General features: G+C 42.5%; 1 protein-coding gene across 1 annotated transcript; it reads left to right on the top strand.

Moving 5' to 3' along the window:
- Positions 1 to 1,871: 1,871 nt before the first annotated feature.
- Positions 1,872 to 17,348, top strand: TTI2 (TELO2 interacting protein 2). The gene is made up of 7 exons (XM_082863709.1): positions 1,872 to 2,924; positions 3,985 to 4,171; positions 4,688 to 4,780; positions 13,955 to 14,142; positions 14,224 to 14,367; positions 16,059 to 16,221; positions 17,135 to 17,348. Exons 1-7 carry the CDS (start codon positions 2,278 to 2,280, stop codon positions 17,237 to 17,239), a joined length of 1,527 nt encoding a protein of 508 aa, XP_082719835.1. The 5' UTR covers positions 1,872 to 2,277; the 3' UTR covers positions 17,240 to 17,348.
- The last annotated feature ends 68 nt before the right edge of the window (positions 17,349 to 17,416 follow it).

The following is a 17,416-nucleotide window of genomic DNA, read 5'->3' as shown; positions in this document are numbered from 1 at the left end:
CAAAGGGCACATGGAACACGGAAGACAGTGTCCCACACAGGAGGGATACAGTAACTGTGGATTGCCATCTTGCTCCCATAGGGGTCAATATCTGGGAGATCTTGATAGGGGAGAATCCCCTTGGGAGGAGTTTTTAATCAATGTTTGAAACTGCTTAGAAAATGATGAGTGCCACCAATTGGCCGGAGAAAGAAAGACCAAGGGAAAGACGTAGAAAGGAAGGGTCCTAACCATAAAATTCCCCTGAAAAGAAAAAATGTAAGTTAATACAGGAGCTGTGGTTTAACAGTAAGAACACCTGTATAAAATTTACCACGGACCAGAAATTGCTCTAAGCCGTTTAAGTATATTTAACTTTAACAATCCTACGAAGTAGGGACTATTACTACCCACGTTTTACCTTCGAAAAAAATTAGGGCACGGAGGTCGCCGAACTTTCCATCAAGGTCACAGAACGGGCGAGGGGGGTTGGGAGCGAGAAAGCACTCGCAGTCAAGATTCGCAGATCGGCTATCTGTAAGCGGTGCTGTCTCCAAGGCGAGAAGAAAGCCCTTAAGTCTCCCTTCACTCTCACAGCCCCCTGGGGACCAGAGCCTACTCTTAGCACTCTCCGGGCGCGGCCTCTCCACCCCAAGATCCGAAAACCCCGTAGGTCATGCTCTAGGCGCCTTGCGGCTCGGGGGGCCAGAAAAATCCCAAAGCCCTGCGGGACGGTGGGCGCAAACTAGGCCGGCCGGCGGGGCAAGGTGCGTTTGAGCCTCGGTGCGGGGCCGCACGCCGCGCACGCCTCCACGAAAAGCGGCGCCGCCTGCTCTCCGACTCCTTCCGGTGTCCGCCGCCCGTTTCTAGGCGCTCCCGCCTACGTCTTGGCGCAAATACGGTGTGCTTCCCCGGGCACCTACCACACAACGAAAGTTATGAGAAGTCACCGGCAGACGCCCTGGCAAAGCCGGGGACCGTGACCGGCCCCCGGGGAACCCAAGATCTAAGGTTCTCAGCTCCGCTGTCCGAGTAGCCGCAGCAAGAGACCCGCCAGGAAAAAGACGCACGGGGCCGTGGCTCCTTCCGCTGCCCCCACCCCTACCACTTAAAGGTGCCGACCCCGCCCCGGGAGCCGCCCGAACACACGCGGGGAAACACCTCACGTGCACACCCGCGGGCGGGCCCGAGCCACACCCGGATCAGCCGCGTTTCTAGCGAAACCCCCGTCGTCGCAGACCATTTTCAAACTCCTCGCTTACCAGCGACTTTCGCCTTTTTTCCTTTTTAAAAGCCCACGGCAATCAACATTAAAAATCTAGCTGCACAAAAAGAAAAATCAAAGCTAACGCAGAATTCGGAGTCAAACGTGCCTTACAATCACGTACTAGACACAGGACGATAAGCACTATCAACAACCAAACCATCGCAGGATTAAAAGGATCCTTCATAGTTCATGTCAGACGGGTAATGTGCCATAGTCGTAACAAGGTTGGAAGGAGGCACATGTCACACAAGCGCGTGAACATCCAATCATCACACTTATGAACTACAAAAGGATCAACGTGACTCGTCGGCTAAGGAGCCCCGGGTACGACCCACTAACTTCACAGTAAGGGTGACAGATGTAGTGCATATTTACTTAGACTTGATATAAAAAGTCCTGTATATTTTATCACGATCACCGATATTGCCTGATACTTCTTTTGTTTCTATCTCAGTAAGTGAAAACAGAAACCAAATAGCGATGCGGCTATTATCCATGCAAATATACTCTCCATAGCTCCACCCTCTCTTGAACCCGGGTCGCTATTGCTTTACGGTAGTACGTCGTGAAATGACGGAGCGTAGCCGCGGTAATGGCGGAAGCTAGCCTTGTGCTTTGCGGCAACGACGTTTGCTAAGTCGGATCCTGATAGGCGCAGGCGTGCCGGAAGGGCTGAAGGTAACGGCGGCCCTGTTAGTGTCACGCCTTAGAGATTTATTTCTCAGGCTCTTTAGGATTTTTTTGTTTTCTCTTCTTTTTTTTTTTGAGTCTTCAGAGAGGCAAGAGTAATTTCTCCCTTCCACTGTTGGGAATCTGAGCTTCTGTTACTCTCAGAGAACCCCCTTTCCCGCATCTTTTCCTTTATACCTTTACTCTTCCGCGGGCTAGACTCTCCCTCGGTCCTCCAAGACGTCTCGCCGTTTTATTTGATTTTAGTTCTGTTCTTTGAGAGAATCCCAGCCCCGGAGTTATCTTTCCTTCCCTCTTTAGCGGACCCCCGCTCGCCTCCATCCTCGTCCTCGGTCTGAGGCATGGAGCCTGACGGCTCTCGGGAATCCCCACCCCGGGAGGGCTCTTCTTTTCCTGGACAGTGGCCTTCCTCCGCCCTCGGACAGGCCTTCTCCCAGATCTTGCACCAGTTTGCCGGTCAGGAATCCCGACGGGGCAAGGCCAGAAATGCAGCTCTTCGGGACCTCAGTGCTGTACTAGATGCCAAAGAATGTGATCAGTTGTTTGCGGGGAGTGACACCTCGCTCCGTGGAATGCCCGAGATGCTGGGGCAGGTGGCAAAAGCCCTGGGGAAGTATGCAGCTCCTCCCGAGGGGCCGGAAGGGGGAGGTGATCGTCACTCCGAAGTGGCCGAGAAAGCGGCAGCAGTTGGGTTACTCTTCCTTAAGCTGTTGAGGAAAGTTGAGACCGCTGAGAATTCCTTGGTTTGCCCTGCATGGAAGGCAGGCCTCCGTCACTTGGCAGGACCCATCTATATTTTTGCCATCACACACAACTTGGAGCAACCATGGACCAGCCCAAAATCTCAGGGCGTCGCTGGACAGGTGCTCGCCTTACTGCTTCAGGTTACTGAGTGTGGTTCTGTGGCTGGATTCCTCCACGGAGAAAATGAAGATGAGAAAGGGAGATTTACTGCGGTCATGGGGCTTCTCAAACCCGATTTGAATAAGTGAGTACTCCTGCCGTAAGGGCCACCGACTTAAGCTTCAGACTAATGTTTTAGAAGGTTAGAGCTCAAAGGAGTCTTGTGTCTGCATCAGCGACATAAAGGTGTTGTAAGCCCAGAACGGTTGTGATTGTGATGACGTTAACTCGGTAGTGGCAAGTTCGACATTAGAACCCAGGTCTTCAGACTTGATTTTCTAGTGCTTTTTCCAGTCCTGACAACTGCCCTGAAATTGGAAGTTCAGTCCCATTTATTTAGACTTAGCTTTCTTCAGTTAGGTGGGGTTGGGGATTCGGAGAAGATTTAAACTTCGAGAAGATTTAAACTTATGGTTTGAATTTAAACTTAGGGATCTTGAAGCTCATCGCTACTTATTAGATATGGAAGCGTGTTTGGGATGAAAAAATAAAAGTCCTTTAGATTGCTGTTAGCTAAAGTATTTTCTGTGAGTTTCCACTTGCTACTTTGTACATTTGTGTTTGTGACACTGGAGCGATGAGAAAAAAGTGAGTACATAACTGTCTTTTTACCAGGAATGTGGAGGTAAAAGGCTTAGTTTTGAGGATGTCTCTTGCTTCTTTTTATTGCTTCTGAATAGGACCAGTTTCATTATTTGCAATACAAAGATAACATTACCTGTTACACCGTATTTGAAGATTGGTTATGTGTGTAAACTCACTTTATAAGCTATAAATTGCTGTTTGAATATTGATTCATTTGCTCCCATGTGGTAATAATAATAGTGATACTGAAGACATTTCCTTTCCTCCTCTCTCCCTTCTCAACACTTTCTCACTGTAACCACCACCATCACCACAGATTCTTTACATAGCTGTGGTTATAACTGGCTACTTTTCATCGGATATTCTTTAGACCCAGAGCCCTGGGTGATAAATGTATTTAGTGTAAGTTCTGTACGTTATTTTGATCTAAATCTTAAAAATGTATGTTGTTAACATTGAGTTATCTTATGTGGAATGTATTTTTCTTTCAAGTATAAGAAAATATAGTTAGCTTGAACTGGACACCATGTCACTTAATGTGGTTTCACATTTCCATTTAGGGACTCCTGGAAGAGTAACCCAGCCACCAAACATGTTTTCTCATGGACTCTGCAAAAGGTCACTCGACCCTGGCTGAGCCAACATCTGGAAAGGGTACTTCCCCCGTCATTGCTCATCTCAGATGACTATCAAACCGAGAACAAAATCCTGGGTGTCCACTGCCTCCATCACATTGTGCTAAATGTGGTAAGTGGCCTCCGTTCTCTGTCATCTGTACCGATGGTGCAGGCTGAGTCATCATGGCCATTCCTCGTTCATGACATCACTGCTCTACTGCTGCCCATGTTTATATCTTTTATTAACTGGCTTTCTTTTAATGCTGTCATGTGACTCTCACTTCACTAATTTATATTTTTCTCTCTGTATTTTCCTCTGCCAGCCTAGTAGGTTGTATCTGATAGGTGATGTATATAAGAAACGTGGACCATCGTCATACTGAAGAACCAGACTTTGAGTCATTAACAACTGACTTTCAAGGAACAAAAAATTCAGAAGCTGAAAGAGATTATACCCAAATGTGCAATCTATTACTCAAGGAAACTGCTTTTTTTTTTTTAAACTGTATATTATGGAGCTTTTAAAATATACACAGAAATAGAGAGAGTGGTATAATGAATCCCATGTACCACGTTCAATCTCAAAAATTATCAACATTTTGCCAACCTTGGGAAGCTTTTAATTGGGTAATTTGTTTGATTGCAGCCAGCTGCTGATTTGCTGCAGTACAACAGGGCCCAAGTCCTATACCATGCCCTTTTCAACCACCTGTACACACGGGAGCACCACCTCATTCAGGTAATGGTAAGATTTGTTCATAACTCTGAGTCTGAGCTCTCAAATTTGAGTAGAAGGTGGCACTATGTGAATAAGAATACTTGGTACACATTTTACTCTTCTAGGAAGGTAAAGATGATAACTGAGAACCACTGACAAATTGAAAATATGGGGGTAGCAAATGACTAGAAAATGTCTCAATACCAAGAGACATCCACATTCCTGAGTCTCCACAGAAAAGCCAGTGTTTTATCTTCATCTGGGTCAATTATATATCACTTGGGGGCAGCTTTATGTCTGAAAAAGTTCTATTTTTTATTTTTAATTTTTTTTTAGTCTCACCAATTTATGAGCAAAAGAGAGATGGGTTCTTTTTCTGCTCTCCTTTTTCTTTATTTTCTCTTTTTGGCCACACAGCTTTCAGGATATAGTTCCCCAACCAGGGATTGAACCCAAGCCCCCTGCAGTGGAAGCACCGAGTCCTAACCACTTGGCTGACCGGGAACTCCCAAAAATGTTCCATTTTTATTACTTTAAGTGTCTTTACTTCTGGGCTGCTTTTATATCAACACACACTCTGGGAACTCCTTGTATGTTGGGTTTTTTGTGTCATTTATTCTTTCATCCAGTAGACATTGAGTACCTACTGTGTGCCAGTAACCATTGTAGGTTCCAAGAATGAATGAGTCGGACAGGGTTTCTGACTTTAAGAAATCCTTTGGAGAGACATTTATGCAAATATATATACTGTATATGTAAATACAGTACAGAGTAATAAATCTATTAAAAGTTTTCTGTAAAGTGCAGTGGGTGTTGAACAGTAGGCAGCTAACGAGGTTTGGTGGTATTGGGGTGGTTTTAAGAGGATCGGGTAAGGAGGTGATATTTGCTTATAAAGGATGAATAAGAGTTTCAGGCATGGTGTTTGGAATCACACCAGGACAGACGTAAACGATAGGGTCCTGGGCAGGCTGCGGCGCACAGCATCTGCTGTGAAGAGACCTTCAAGCTGGCGGAAGAGTAAGACGTGGAGATCGCCTTCCTCCCCACAGATACATCAGAAATACATCTACATGTGGAACAACTCCTACAGAACACCTACTGAACACTGGCAGAAGACCTCAGACCTCCCCAAAGGCAAGAAACTCCCCATGTACCTGGGTAGGGCAAAAGAAAAAAGAAAAACAAGAGACAAAAGAATAGGGATGGGACCTGCACCAGTGGGAGGGAGCTGTGAAGGAGGAAAGGTTTCCACACAGTAGGAAGCCCCTTTGCGGGCGGAGACTGTGGGTGGCGGAGGAGGGGGATGCTTCAGAGCCACGGAGGAGAGCACAGCAACAGGGGGTGCGGAGGGCAAAACAGAGAGATTCCCGCACAGAGGATCGGTGCCGACCGGCACTCACCAGCCCGAGAGTCTTGTCTGCTCACCCGGCGGGGCAGGCAGGGGCGGGGAGCTGAGGCTCGGGCTTTGGTCGCATCCCAGGGAGAGGACTGGGGTTGGCTACGTGAACACAGCCTGAAGGGTCTAGTGCACCACAGCAAGCCGGGAGGGAGTCCGGGAAAAAGTCTGGACCTGCCTAAGAGGCAAGAGACCATTGTTTTGGGGTGCGCGAGGAGAAGGGATTCAGAGCACCGCCTAAACGAACTCCAGGGACAGATGCAAGCCGTGGCTATCAGCGCGGACCCCAGACACAGCATGAGACGCTAAGGCTGCTGCTGCAGCCACCAAGAAGCCAGCGTGCAAGCACAGGTCACTATCCACACCTCCCCTCCCAGGAGCCTGTGCAGCCTGCCACTGCCAGGGTCCCGTGATCTGGGGACAACCTTCCTGGGAGAACACACAGCGTGCCCCAGGCTGTTGCAACGTCATGCTGGCCTCTGCCACCGCAGGTTCGCCCCACATCCGCACCCCTCCCTGCCCCTGGCCTGAGTGAGACAGAGCCCCCAAATCAGCTGTTCCTTTAACCCCGTACCGTCTGAGCGAAGAACAGATGCCGTCAGGTGACCTACACGCAGAGGCGGGGCCAAATCCAAACCTGAGCCCCGGGAGCTGTGCGAACAAAGAAGAGAAAGGGAAATCTCTCCCAGCAGCCTCAGGAGCAGTGGATTAAATCTCCATAGTCAACTCGAAGTACCCTGCATCTGTGGAATACCTGAATAGACAGCAAATCATCCCAAAATTGAGGTGGTGGACTTTGGGAGCAACTGTAGACTTGGGGTTTGCTTTCTGCATCTAATTTGTCTCTGGTTTTATGTTTATCTTAGTTTAGTATTTAGAGTTTATTATCATTGGTAGATTTGTTTATTGATTTGGTTACTCTCTTCCTTTTTTTTTAATATATACATATATGTATACTTTTTGTCTTATTCTCTTTTTGTGACTGTGCATGTATATGCTTCTCTGTGTGATTTTGTTTGTATAGCTTTGCTTTTATTATTTATCCTAGGGTTCTGTCTGTCTGTTTTTTCTTTTTTTTTTGCGGTACGCGGGCCTCTCACTGTTGTGGCCTCTCCTGTTGCAGAGCACAGGCTCCGGACATGCAGGCTCAGTGGCCATGACTCACGGGCCCAGCCACTCTGTGGCATGTGGGATCTTCCCAGACCGGGGCATGAACCTGTGTCCCCTACATTGGCAGGCGGACTCTCAACCACTGCGCCACCAGGGCAGCCCTTTTGTATAGTTTTTAATGCTTGTTATCATTGGTGGATTTGTTTTTTGGTTTGGTTGCTCTCTTCTTTCTTTTTTTTATTTTTAACAATTACAAATTTTTTTTATTTTGATTATTTTATTTTTCCTTCTTTCTTTATTTTTTTCTCCCTTTTCTTCTGAGCTGTGTGGCTGACAGGGTCTTGGTGCTCTGGCTGGGTGTCAGGCCTGTGCCTCTGAGATGGGAGAGCCGAGTTTAGGACATTGGACCACCAGAGACCTCCTGGCCCCATGTAATATAAATCAGGGAGGGCTCTCCCAGAGATCTCCATCTCAACACTAAGACCAAGCTCCACTCAACAACTAGCAAGCTACAGTGCTGGACATCCCATGCCAAACAACTAGCAAGACAGGAACACAGCCGCACCCATTAGCAGAGAGGCTGCCTAAAATCACACTAAGTTCACAGACACCCCAAAACACACCATCGGATGCGGTCCTGTCCACCAGAAAGACAAGATCCAGCCTCATCCACCAGAACACAGGCACCAGTCCCCTCCACCAGAAAGCCTACACAACCCACTGAACCAACGTTAGCCACTGGGGGCAGACACAAAAAACAATGGGAACTATGAAGCTGCAGCCTGCAAAAAGGAGACCCCAAACATGGTAAGTTAAGGAAAATGAGAAGACATAGAAATACACAGCAGATGAAGGAGCAAGGTAAAAACCCACCAGACCAAACAAATGAAGAGGAAATAGGCAGTCTACCTGAAAAGAATTCAGAGTAAAGATGATCCAAAATCTTGGAAACAGAATGGAGAAAATACAAGAAACATTTAATAAGGACCTAGAAGAACTAAAGAACAAACAAACAGAGATGAACAACACAATAAATGAAATAAAAAATTCTCTAGAAGGAATCCATAGCAGAATAACTGAGGCAGAAGAAAGGATAAGTGACCTGGAAAATAAAATAGTGTAAATAACTACCGCAGAGCAGAATAAAGATAACAGAATGAAAAGAATTGAGGACAGTCTCAGAGACCTCTGGGACAATATTAAATGCACCAATGTTCGAATTACAGGGGTCCTAGAAGAAGAGGAAAAAAAAAGGACCGAGAAAATATTTGAAGAGATTATAGTTGAAAACTTCCCTAATATGGAAGGGAAATAGTCAAGTCCAGGAATTGCAGAGAGTCCCATACAGGATAAACCCAAGAAGAAACATGCCAAGGCAGATGTTAATCAAACTATCAAAAATTAAATACGAAGAAAAAATATTAAAAGCAGCAAGGGAAAACCAACAAATAACATAAAAGTGAATCCCCATAAGGTTAACAGCTGATCTTTCAGCAGAAACTGCAAGCCAGAAGGGAGTGGCAGGACATATTTAAACTGATGAAAGGGAAAAACCTACAACCAAGATTACTCTACCCAGCAGGGATCTCATTCAGATTCGATGGAGAAATTAAAACTTTTACAGACAAGCAACAGCTAAGAGAATTCAGCACCACCAAACCAGCTTTACAACAAATGCTAAAGAAACTTCTCTAGGCAGGAAACACAAGAGAAGGAAAAGACCTACAATAACAAACACAAAACAATTAAGAAAATGGTAATAGGAACATACATGTTGATAACTAACTTAAATGTATATGGATTAAATGCTCCAACCAAAAGACATAGACTGGCTGAATGGATACAAAAACAAGACCCACATATATGCTGCCTACAAGAGACCCACTTCAGACCTGAGGACACATACAGACTGAAAGTGAGGGGATGGAAAAAGATATTCCATGCAAATGGAAATCAAAAGAAAGCTGGAGTAGCAATTCTCATATCAGACAAAATAGACTTTAAAATAAAGATTATTATAAGAGACAAAGAAGGACACTACACAATGATCAAGGGATCAACCCCAGAAGAAGATATAACAATTGTAAGTATTTATGCACCCAACATAGGAGCACCTCGATACATAAGGCAAATGCTAACAGCCATAAAAGGGGAAATCGACAGTAACACAATAATAGTAGGGGACTTTAACACCCCACTTTCACCAATGGACAGATCATCCAAAATGAAAATAAATAAGGAAACACAAGCTTTAAATGATACATTAAGTAAGATGGATTTAATTGATATTTGTAGGACATTCCATCCAAAAACAACAGAATAAATTTTCTTCTCAGGTGTCACGGAACATTCTCCAGGATAGATCATATTTCGGGTCACAAATCAAGCCTTGGTAAATTTAAGAAAATTGAAATCGTATCAAGTATCTTTGCCGACCACAACGCTATGAGACTAGATATCAATTACAGGAAAAAATCTATAAAAAATACAAACACATGGAAACTAAACAATACATTACTAAATAACCAAGAGATTACTGAAGAAATCAAAGAGGAAGCCAAAAAATACCTAGAAACAAATGACAATGAAAACACGACGACTCAGAACCTATGGGATGCAGCAAAAGCAGTTCGAGGAGGGAAGTTTATAGCAATACAGTCCTACCTCAAGAAACAAGAAAAATCTCAAACAACCTAACCTTACAGCTAAAGCAGTTAGAGAAAAAAGAAGAAAAAAACCCCAAAGTTAGTAGAAGGAAAGAAATCGTAAAGATCAGATCAGAAATAAATGAAAAAGAAATGCAGGAAACAATAGCAAAGATCAATAAAACTAAAAGCTGGTTCTTTGAGAAGATAAACAAAATTGATAAACCATTAGCCAGACTCATCAAGAAAAAAAGGCAGAAGACTCAAATCAATAGAATTAGAAATGAAAAAGGAGAAGTAACAACTGACACTGCAGAAACACAAAGGATCATGAGATATACTACAAGCAACTGTATGCCAATAAAATGACAACCTGGAAGAAATAGACAAATTCTTAGAAAAGCACAACCTTCTGAGACTGAACCAGGAAGAAACAGAAAATATAAACAGACCAATCACAAGCACTGAAATTGATACTGTGATTAAAAATCTTCCAACAAACAAAAGTCCAGGGCCAGATGGCTTCACAGGCGAATTCTGTCAAACATTTAGAGAAGAGCTAACACTTACCCTTCTCAAACTCTTCCAAAATTTAGCAGAGGGAGGAACACTGCCAAACTCATTCTACGAGGCCACCATCATCCTGATACCAAAACCAGACAAAGATGTCACAAAAAAAGAAAATTACAGGCCAATATCACTGATGAACATAGATGCAGAAAACCTCAACAAAATAGTGGCAAACAAAATCCAACAACACATTAAAAGGATCATTAAAAAATTTTTTAAAAAAAGGATCATACACCATGGTCAAGTGGGGTTCATCCCAGGAATGCAAGGATTCTTCAATACATGCAAATCAATCACTGTGATAAACCATATTGACAAATTGAAGGAGAAAAACCATATCATCTCAATAGATGCAGAAAAAGCTTTTGACAAAATTCAACTCCCATTTATGATAACCCTCCAGAAAGTAGGTGTCAGGGGAACTAGCCTCAACATAATAAAGGCCATATATGACAAACCCACAACCAACATTGTTCTCAATGGTGAAAAACTGAAACCATTTCCTCTAAGATCAGGAACAAGACAAGGTTATCCACTCACACCACTATTATTCAACATAGTTTTGGAAGTTTTAACCACAGCAATCAGAGAAGAAAAAGAAATAGAAGGAATTCAAATCGGAAAAGAAGTAAAACTGTCACTGTTTGCAGATGACATGATACTATACACAGAGGATCCTAAAGATGCTACCAGAAAACTACTAGAGCTAATAATGAATGTGGTAAAGTAGCAGGATACAAAATTAATGCACAGAAATCTCTTGCATTCCTATACACTAATGATGAAAAATTTGAAAGAGGAATTAAGGAAACACTCCCATTTATCATTGCAACAGAAAGAATAAAATACCTAGGAATAAACCTACCTAAGGAGACAAAAGACCTGTATGCAGAAAACTATAAGACACTGATGAAAGAAATTAAAGATGATACAAACAGATGGAGAGATATACCATGTTCTTGAATTGGAACAATCAACATTGTGAAAATGACTATACTACCCAAAGCAATCTACAGATTCAATGCAATCCCTATTAAACTACCAATGGCATTTTTCACAGAACAAAAAATTTCACAATTTGTATGGAAACACAAAAGCCCCCGGATAGCCAAAGCAATCTTGAGAAAGAAAAACAGAGCTGGAGGAATCAGGCTCCCAGACTTCTGACTATACTACAAAGCTGCAGTAATCAAGACAGTATGGTACTGGCACAAAAAGAGAAATATAGATCACTGGAACAGGATAGAAAGACCAGAGATAAACCCACACACATATGGTCACCTTATGTTTGATAAAGGAGGCAAGAATATACAATGGAGAAAAGACAGCCTCTTCAATAAGTGGTGCTGGGAAAACTGGATAGCTACTATAAAAGAATGAAATTAGAACACTCCCAAACACCATATACCAAAATAAACTCAAAATGGATTAAAAACCTAAATGTAAGGCCAGACACTATCAAACTCTTAGAGGAAACCATGGGCAGAACACTCTATATGACATAAATCACAGCAAGATCCTTTTTGACCCTAGTGAAATGGAAATAAAAACAAAAATAAACAAGTGGGACCTAATGAAACTTAAAAGCTTTTGCAGAGCAAAGGAAACCATAAAGAAGATGAAAAGACAACCCTCAGGATGGGAAAAACTATTTTCAAATGAAGCAACTGGGAAAAAGGATTTAATCCTTACCAAAGGGTTAAACTCCAAAATATACAAGCAGCTTATGCAGCTCAATATGCAAAGAACAAACAACCCAATCCAAAATGGGCAGAAGACCTAAATAGACATTTTTCCAAAGAAGATATACAGATTGCCAACAAACACAAGAAAGGGTACTCAACATCACTAATCATTAGAGAAATGCGAGTCAAAACTACAATGAGATATCACCTCACACCAGTCAGAATGGCCATTATAAAAGAACCTACAAGCAATAAATGCTGGAGAGGATGTGGAGAAAAGGGAACCCTCCTGCACTGTTGGTGGGAATGTAAATTGATACAGCCACTATGCAGAACAGTATGGAGGTTCCTTGAAAAACTAAAAACAGAACTACCATATGACCCAGCAATCCCACTCCTGGGCATATACCCAGAGAAAACCATAATACAAAAAAGAGTCATGTACCACAATGTTCATTGCAGCTCTATTTACAATAGCCAGGACATGGAAGCAACCTAAGTGTCCATTGACAGATGAATGGATAAAGAGGATGTGGCACATATATACAATGGAATATTACTCAGCCATAAAAAGAAACTAAATTGAATTTTTTGTAGTGAGGTGGATGGACCTAGAGTCTGTCATACAGAGTGAAGTAAGTCAGAAAGAGTGCAGTCAGTCAGAAAGAGTGAAACAAATACCATATGCTAACACATATATATGGAATCTAAAAAAAAAAAAAAGGTTCTGAAGAACCTAGTGGCAGGACAGCAATAAAGACGCAGACGTATAGAATGGACTTGAGGACACAGAGAGGGGGAAGGGTAAGCTGGGATGAAGTGAGAGACTGGCATGGACACATATACACTACCAAATGTAAAACAGATAGCTAGTGGGAAGCAGCCGCATAGCACAGGGAGATCAGCTCGGTGCTTTGTGACCACCTAGAGGGGTGGGATAGGGAGGATGGGAGGGAGACGCAAGAGTGAGGGGATATGGGGATATATTTATACATATAGCTGATTCACTTTATTATACAGCAGCAACTAACACAACAATATAAAGCAATTATACTGCAGTAAAGATGTTAAAAAAAAGTTTCAACTATGGGGGGTGTGCAGAGAACATTCTGAAGACAGAAGAAACAAGTTATATAAAATCAGAGGTCGAAATTACCTTGTTTCTTATTTTATGCCTAGTCTCCCTCCTCCCACCTCAGTCTGTCACCTTTCTTTTTTAAATACTATTTTTGGTTTTGAGAACCCAGGCTGTGCTAACAGCCAGAAAGGTGTTAGGGCTCTTGAGATGGTGATTTAAGGGAAAAAAAAAGGAAAAAGGACATAAAAGAAAGAACAAATATCCCGGGAGAGCTAAAAGGGAGTGCCTAGACATTGAAATTTCAGATAGGGCTGTCGAAGTGGATACAAATAGGATCATCTGAGATTCTGTTTGGGAGTGGTTTTATTGTAAATACTTGTAAATATCACTTAGACTCAGGAATTTACTGACAGTAGACTTAGACTCCTAAGTTTTGGATTAAAGTCTTAGCTCTGCTATTCTTCCAATTTTATAGATTAGCAAAGAATCATCCTGAGAAGGTATTAACTTGAGACGGTCCGATGGAGATAAAAGAATGTAAAAAAAGTTTGAAAATGTAAAGTAATATACATTAAACTTATTACTAGACTGTTTTAGAATTCTATGACATGGACCCCAAGGATGGTAGATTAGTGGAAGTTGCTAGAAAAATCTGTGTTGTGAATACAAATTCGTTTACTACAATTCCTTTCTATTACTTCCTCCTAGGCTGTGCTCCTGTGTCTGCTGGATTTATTCCCCATCCTGGAGAAAGCCCTGCACTGGAAGGGAGATGCAGCCCGACCCACCACACATTGTGACGAGGTCCTGCAGCTGATTCTGACGCACATGGAGCCCGAGCACCGCCTTCTCTTACGCAGGACTTACGCAAGAAACCTACCGGCTTTCGTGAAGAGGTGAGTCCCAGGGCAGCTGGGCGTGGCCATACTCAACTTCAACTTCACTCTTTGGAGTCACATTTTCTCTGTCATTTTTAGGTTGGGGATCTTAACTGTCCGGCACTTGAAGAGGCTGGATCGAGTCATCATTGGTTATCTGGAGGTTTATGATGGACCCGAGGAGGAGGCTAGATTGAAGATATTGGAAGCCCTAAAACTTCTCATGCAGTATACTTGGCCCAGGTATGACAGCCAGCAGACAGGTGTGCTAAGAGGGGCAAAACTCAGCCGATACTCCCTTCAGAACTTGCCCAGGTGTACATTCAGTACAAAGTATTAAGGACGTGCCATATATTTGAATACCTCCTGTTTTTCCATACCAATTGGATTTTGAACTGTGAAAGTGGCATTGAAGATATAATATAGTCAGTTCCTTCAGGTGTACATTTCTCTGGATTTATAATGTATATTAGAATTTTAAAGGCCATTTAGCAGTGCTACAGTAGACGTACTTAACTTTGTTCACCATAATGTTTCTTAAATCTGATAGAGAATGGAGCACTCATAGCACATCACTGAACATCTGTGGTTATCAGAATACTGATCTGGGATATATTTGCTTAGCATTCCAACTCTGGCTCGAGGTAGGTGTCCCGAACAGCAAGCTGGAACCCAAACATGTTGGGTCTGCAGAAGGCTCTCTTGCATGAAATGTTTAATTCAGCGAGAGTCCAGTGCCTCAGCAACACGTGCGTGTCTCTGTTCTGAGCCGTATTCTCTCATCTCCTCATAATGTACCCCACAGTCACATTTGTAATGAGGCTGCATTTATTTGCTTACTGTCTTTCTCCTCTACTGAACTAGAAGCTCCAGGAGGATGGAAGACTGACCACTTTAGTACACTGAGAACTCCAGAACTTACTCAGAACCTGGTATTAAGTACACAGATATTTTTAAAGTGACTGGAATAGATGCATGAATGAAATTGAATCAGACTAATACTGTCCAAGTAGAAGAGGTCAGCAAGCAAACGTAGAGGTCAGAAAATGAATGTCAATTATGGAGGGGCCGGGGCCTGGGGAGTGGGAAACAGCAAATTGTGTGTTGAGTGATGACAGGTGGAGGGCTGAGCAGCACACAAGTTACAGGAAAACACTTAATGTTTTTTAGATCAAGATGAGGGATGGAAACTTTTCTTCTCCCAGTCACATTTCTGCCCAGAAGTATAGTTTATTTATATTTCCACACTACAAGTTAAATTATTTTTCAGCTTCCTTAAGGCTTTTTAGTTTTTTTTTATTGTGGTTAAAAAATACATAAAATTTACCATTTTAAAGTGTACAATTCAGTGGCATTAAGTGCATTTACAATTTTGTGTAATCATTATCATAAAAACTTTTAGAAACACTAAGTAGAAGTAAATAGACTGGGCCTAACTGGTGGTAATCTAGGATCTAGAAATATAGTGACAGAAAACTCAAATTGACACGTAAGTCTCAAAAGCCAAGCTTATTTCCCTCACTCTATTTTTAATCTCCAGGCCTAAGACCGCATCAAAGCTAAAGAACTATGGACCATTTCCTGTTCTCTGGTCAAAAGTATAGGCCCCTGGTAAGGGAGGTCCCAGTTCTCCCTTTTCAGGAGGGGCTGTTTGCTTACGGTAGGACCATGCTTATGGAGGGAAACTAGGTATTCCTGGGCAGGCCAGAATGTCAGTGTGTATGGGCAGCATGCTGTAGAAAAAACCAAGGGCCTTAAAGTTCAGAAATCTGGAGTCTGGTCTCTAGTTCTGCTTCCAGCTCTGTGGTCTTAAATTTTGACTTCAGTTCCTTCATTTATGAAATGAGGGTTTTCTACTAGATGGCCTTTGAAGTCTCTTTCAGTTTTAATATCCTGATTCGGAGTCTGAACATCATTTTTCTTCTTGATTCCAGAGTTCCCTGTAGACTTGTGGTCTTACTGAAGGCTCTCTTGAAACTGATATGTGATGTGGCAAGGGATTCAAGCCTCACACCCGAATCTGTTAAGAGTGCCTTGTTAGAAGAGGCCACAGACTGCCTGATTCTCCTGGACCGCTGCTCTGAAGGACAGGTGAAGGTAAGGGACAGTCTGCGACTTGGCTTCTGATAGGCTTCTTCATCCTCAGGTAATTCCTGTGATTCTAATTTACATTTAAGTGCCTGACCAAGTCTGTAAATGAACGTGGGGGCTTCGAGTCTCTACCTCTGAGCTTTCTAGCCTTCAATGGAGTTTGATTAATACCTTATTCTTCCTTTAAAGCTATTCAGAACTGTTTAGACCAAAAGGCAAGAGGATCAGTGGATGTTTCTGGAGCCAGGACAGAGAATGGGCAAAAGGATCATGATCGAGAAATTTAAGTTCTGTTCTAGTGGTCTGAATGAGAAAAAAAAAAACAGGTTGAAATAATGGGCTATAAACCACCAAGGACTAATAATTTAGGTAGAGTAAGCAATTCAGTTACCAGAAATGTTTCCAGTTTTTCAGAGGCAACTGTGTTTTCTACATGCTTACTTATCCATGTGGGAATTCTTCCTTTGGTCTCATATTCCACAGAAGTTAACTTCTCAAAGCCATAGCATACAATAGCTGTGTGTCCACGTATACATAATTTATAAATTACTGTCTCATTTCTTACCCCATTTAGAAATCAATTGAAAGTTATAAGGCAGCATGAAAAGAAATTCATATCCTAAAAATATTTAGGGGTAGCATGGTTTATTCAAATTATTTCACTTGGCTTTTTAATCTTGGGCACTTTTCAAGCCCTAGATTTAATCTGATTCACCCTGACTGGTAGTAAGCTACTTCTCTGTGCTCCAGTAGGACATTTCCGTTTCTAAAGTTACACCTGTTCTGTGAACTGTGCCCTAGTGTCATCCATCCTTCCTTCTTTGAGTATGGTACCAAGAAAGAACCACCAAGGTAAAAGGAAAACACATATCAAACAAACAAACAAACAAAAAACACACTGTTTGGTTTTATGTTTCAGGGTCTCCTGGCTAAAATTCCCCAAAGCTGTGAAGATAGTAAGGTGGGGAACTATATCCGAAGAGTGCAGCAGGTTTCTGAAGGAGCTCCCTACAATGCAACTTAAGACTTGTATTACTTTCCTGAAGAGGAAAAGATTTTCTTTCTGTTCCAATTGTTTTAAATGGAATCATTTCAGGAAAAAGGTATATTTATATTAAACATTATAACTTAGATCTTCTTTTTCCTTCTTTCCTTTTTACTCCCATAGAAGTAGGGAAAAGAAAACATGAAAAAATTGAAG

This window comes from Leucopleurus acutus, assembly GCF_964270905.1.
Source record: "Leucopleurus acutus genome assembly, chromosome: 21".
Lineage (NCBI taxonomy): Eukaryota > Metazoa > Chordata > Mammalia > Artiodactyla > Delphinidae > Leucopleurus > Leucopleurus acutus.
This window is presented reverse-complemented; position numbering and strand designations above follow the sequence as displayed.

What these genes read in the sequence shown, in the direction of transcription:
- TTI2 (XM_082863709.1), top strand. Translation starts at nt 2,278, where the DNA reads ATGGAGCCTGACGGCTCTCGGGAATCCCCACCCCGGGAGGGCTCTTCT. An exon ending in CTCAAACCCGATTTGAATAA is followed by an intron (nt 2,925 to 3,984) that starts GTGAGTACTCCT and finishes ATTTCCATTTAG; the next exon opens with GGACTCCTGGAAGAGTAACC. An exon ending in CTACCGGCTTTCGTGAAGAG is followed by an intron (nt 14,143 to 14,223) that starts GTGAGTCCCAGG and finishes TGTCATTTTTAG; the next exon opens with GTTGGGGATCTTAACTGTCC.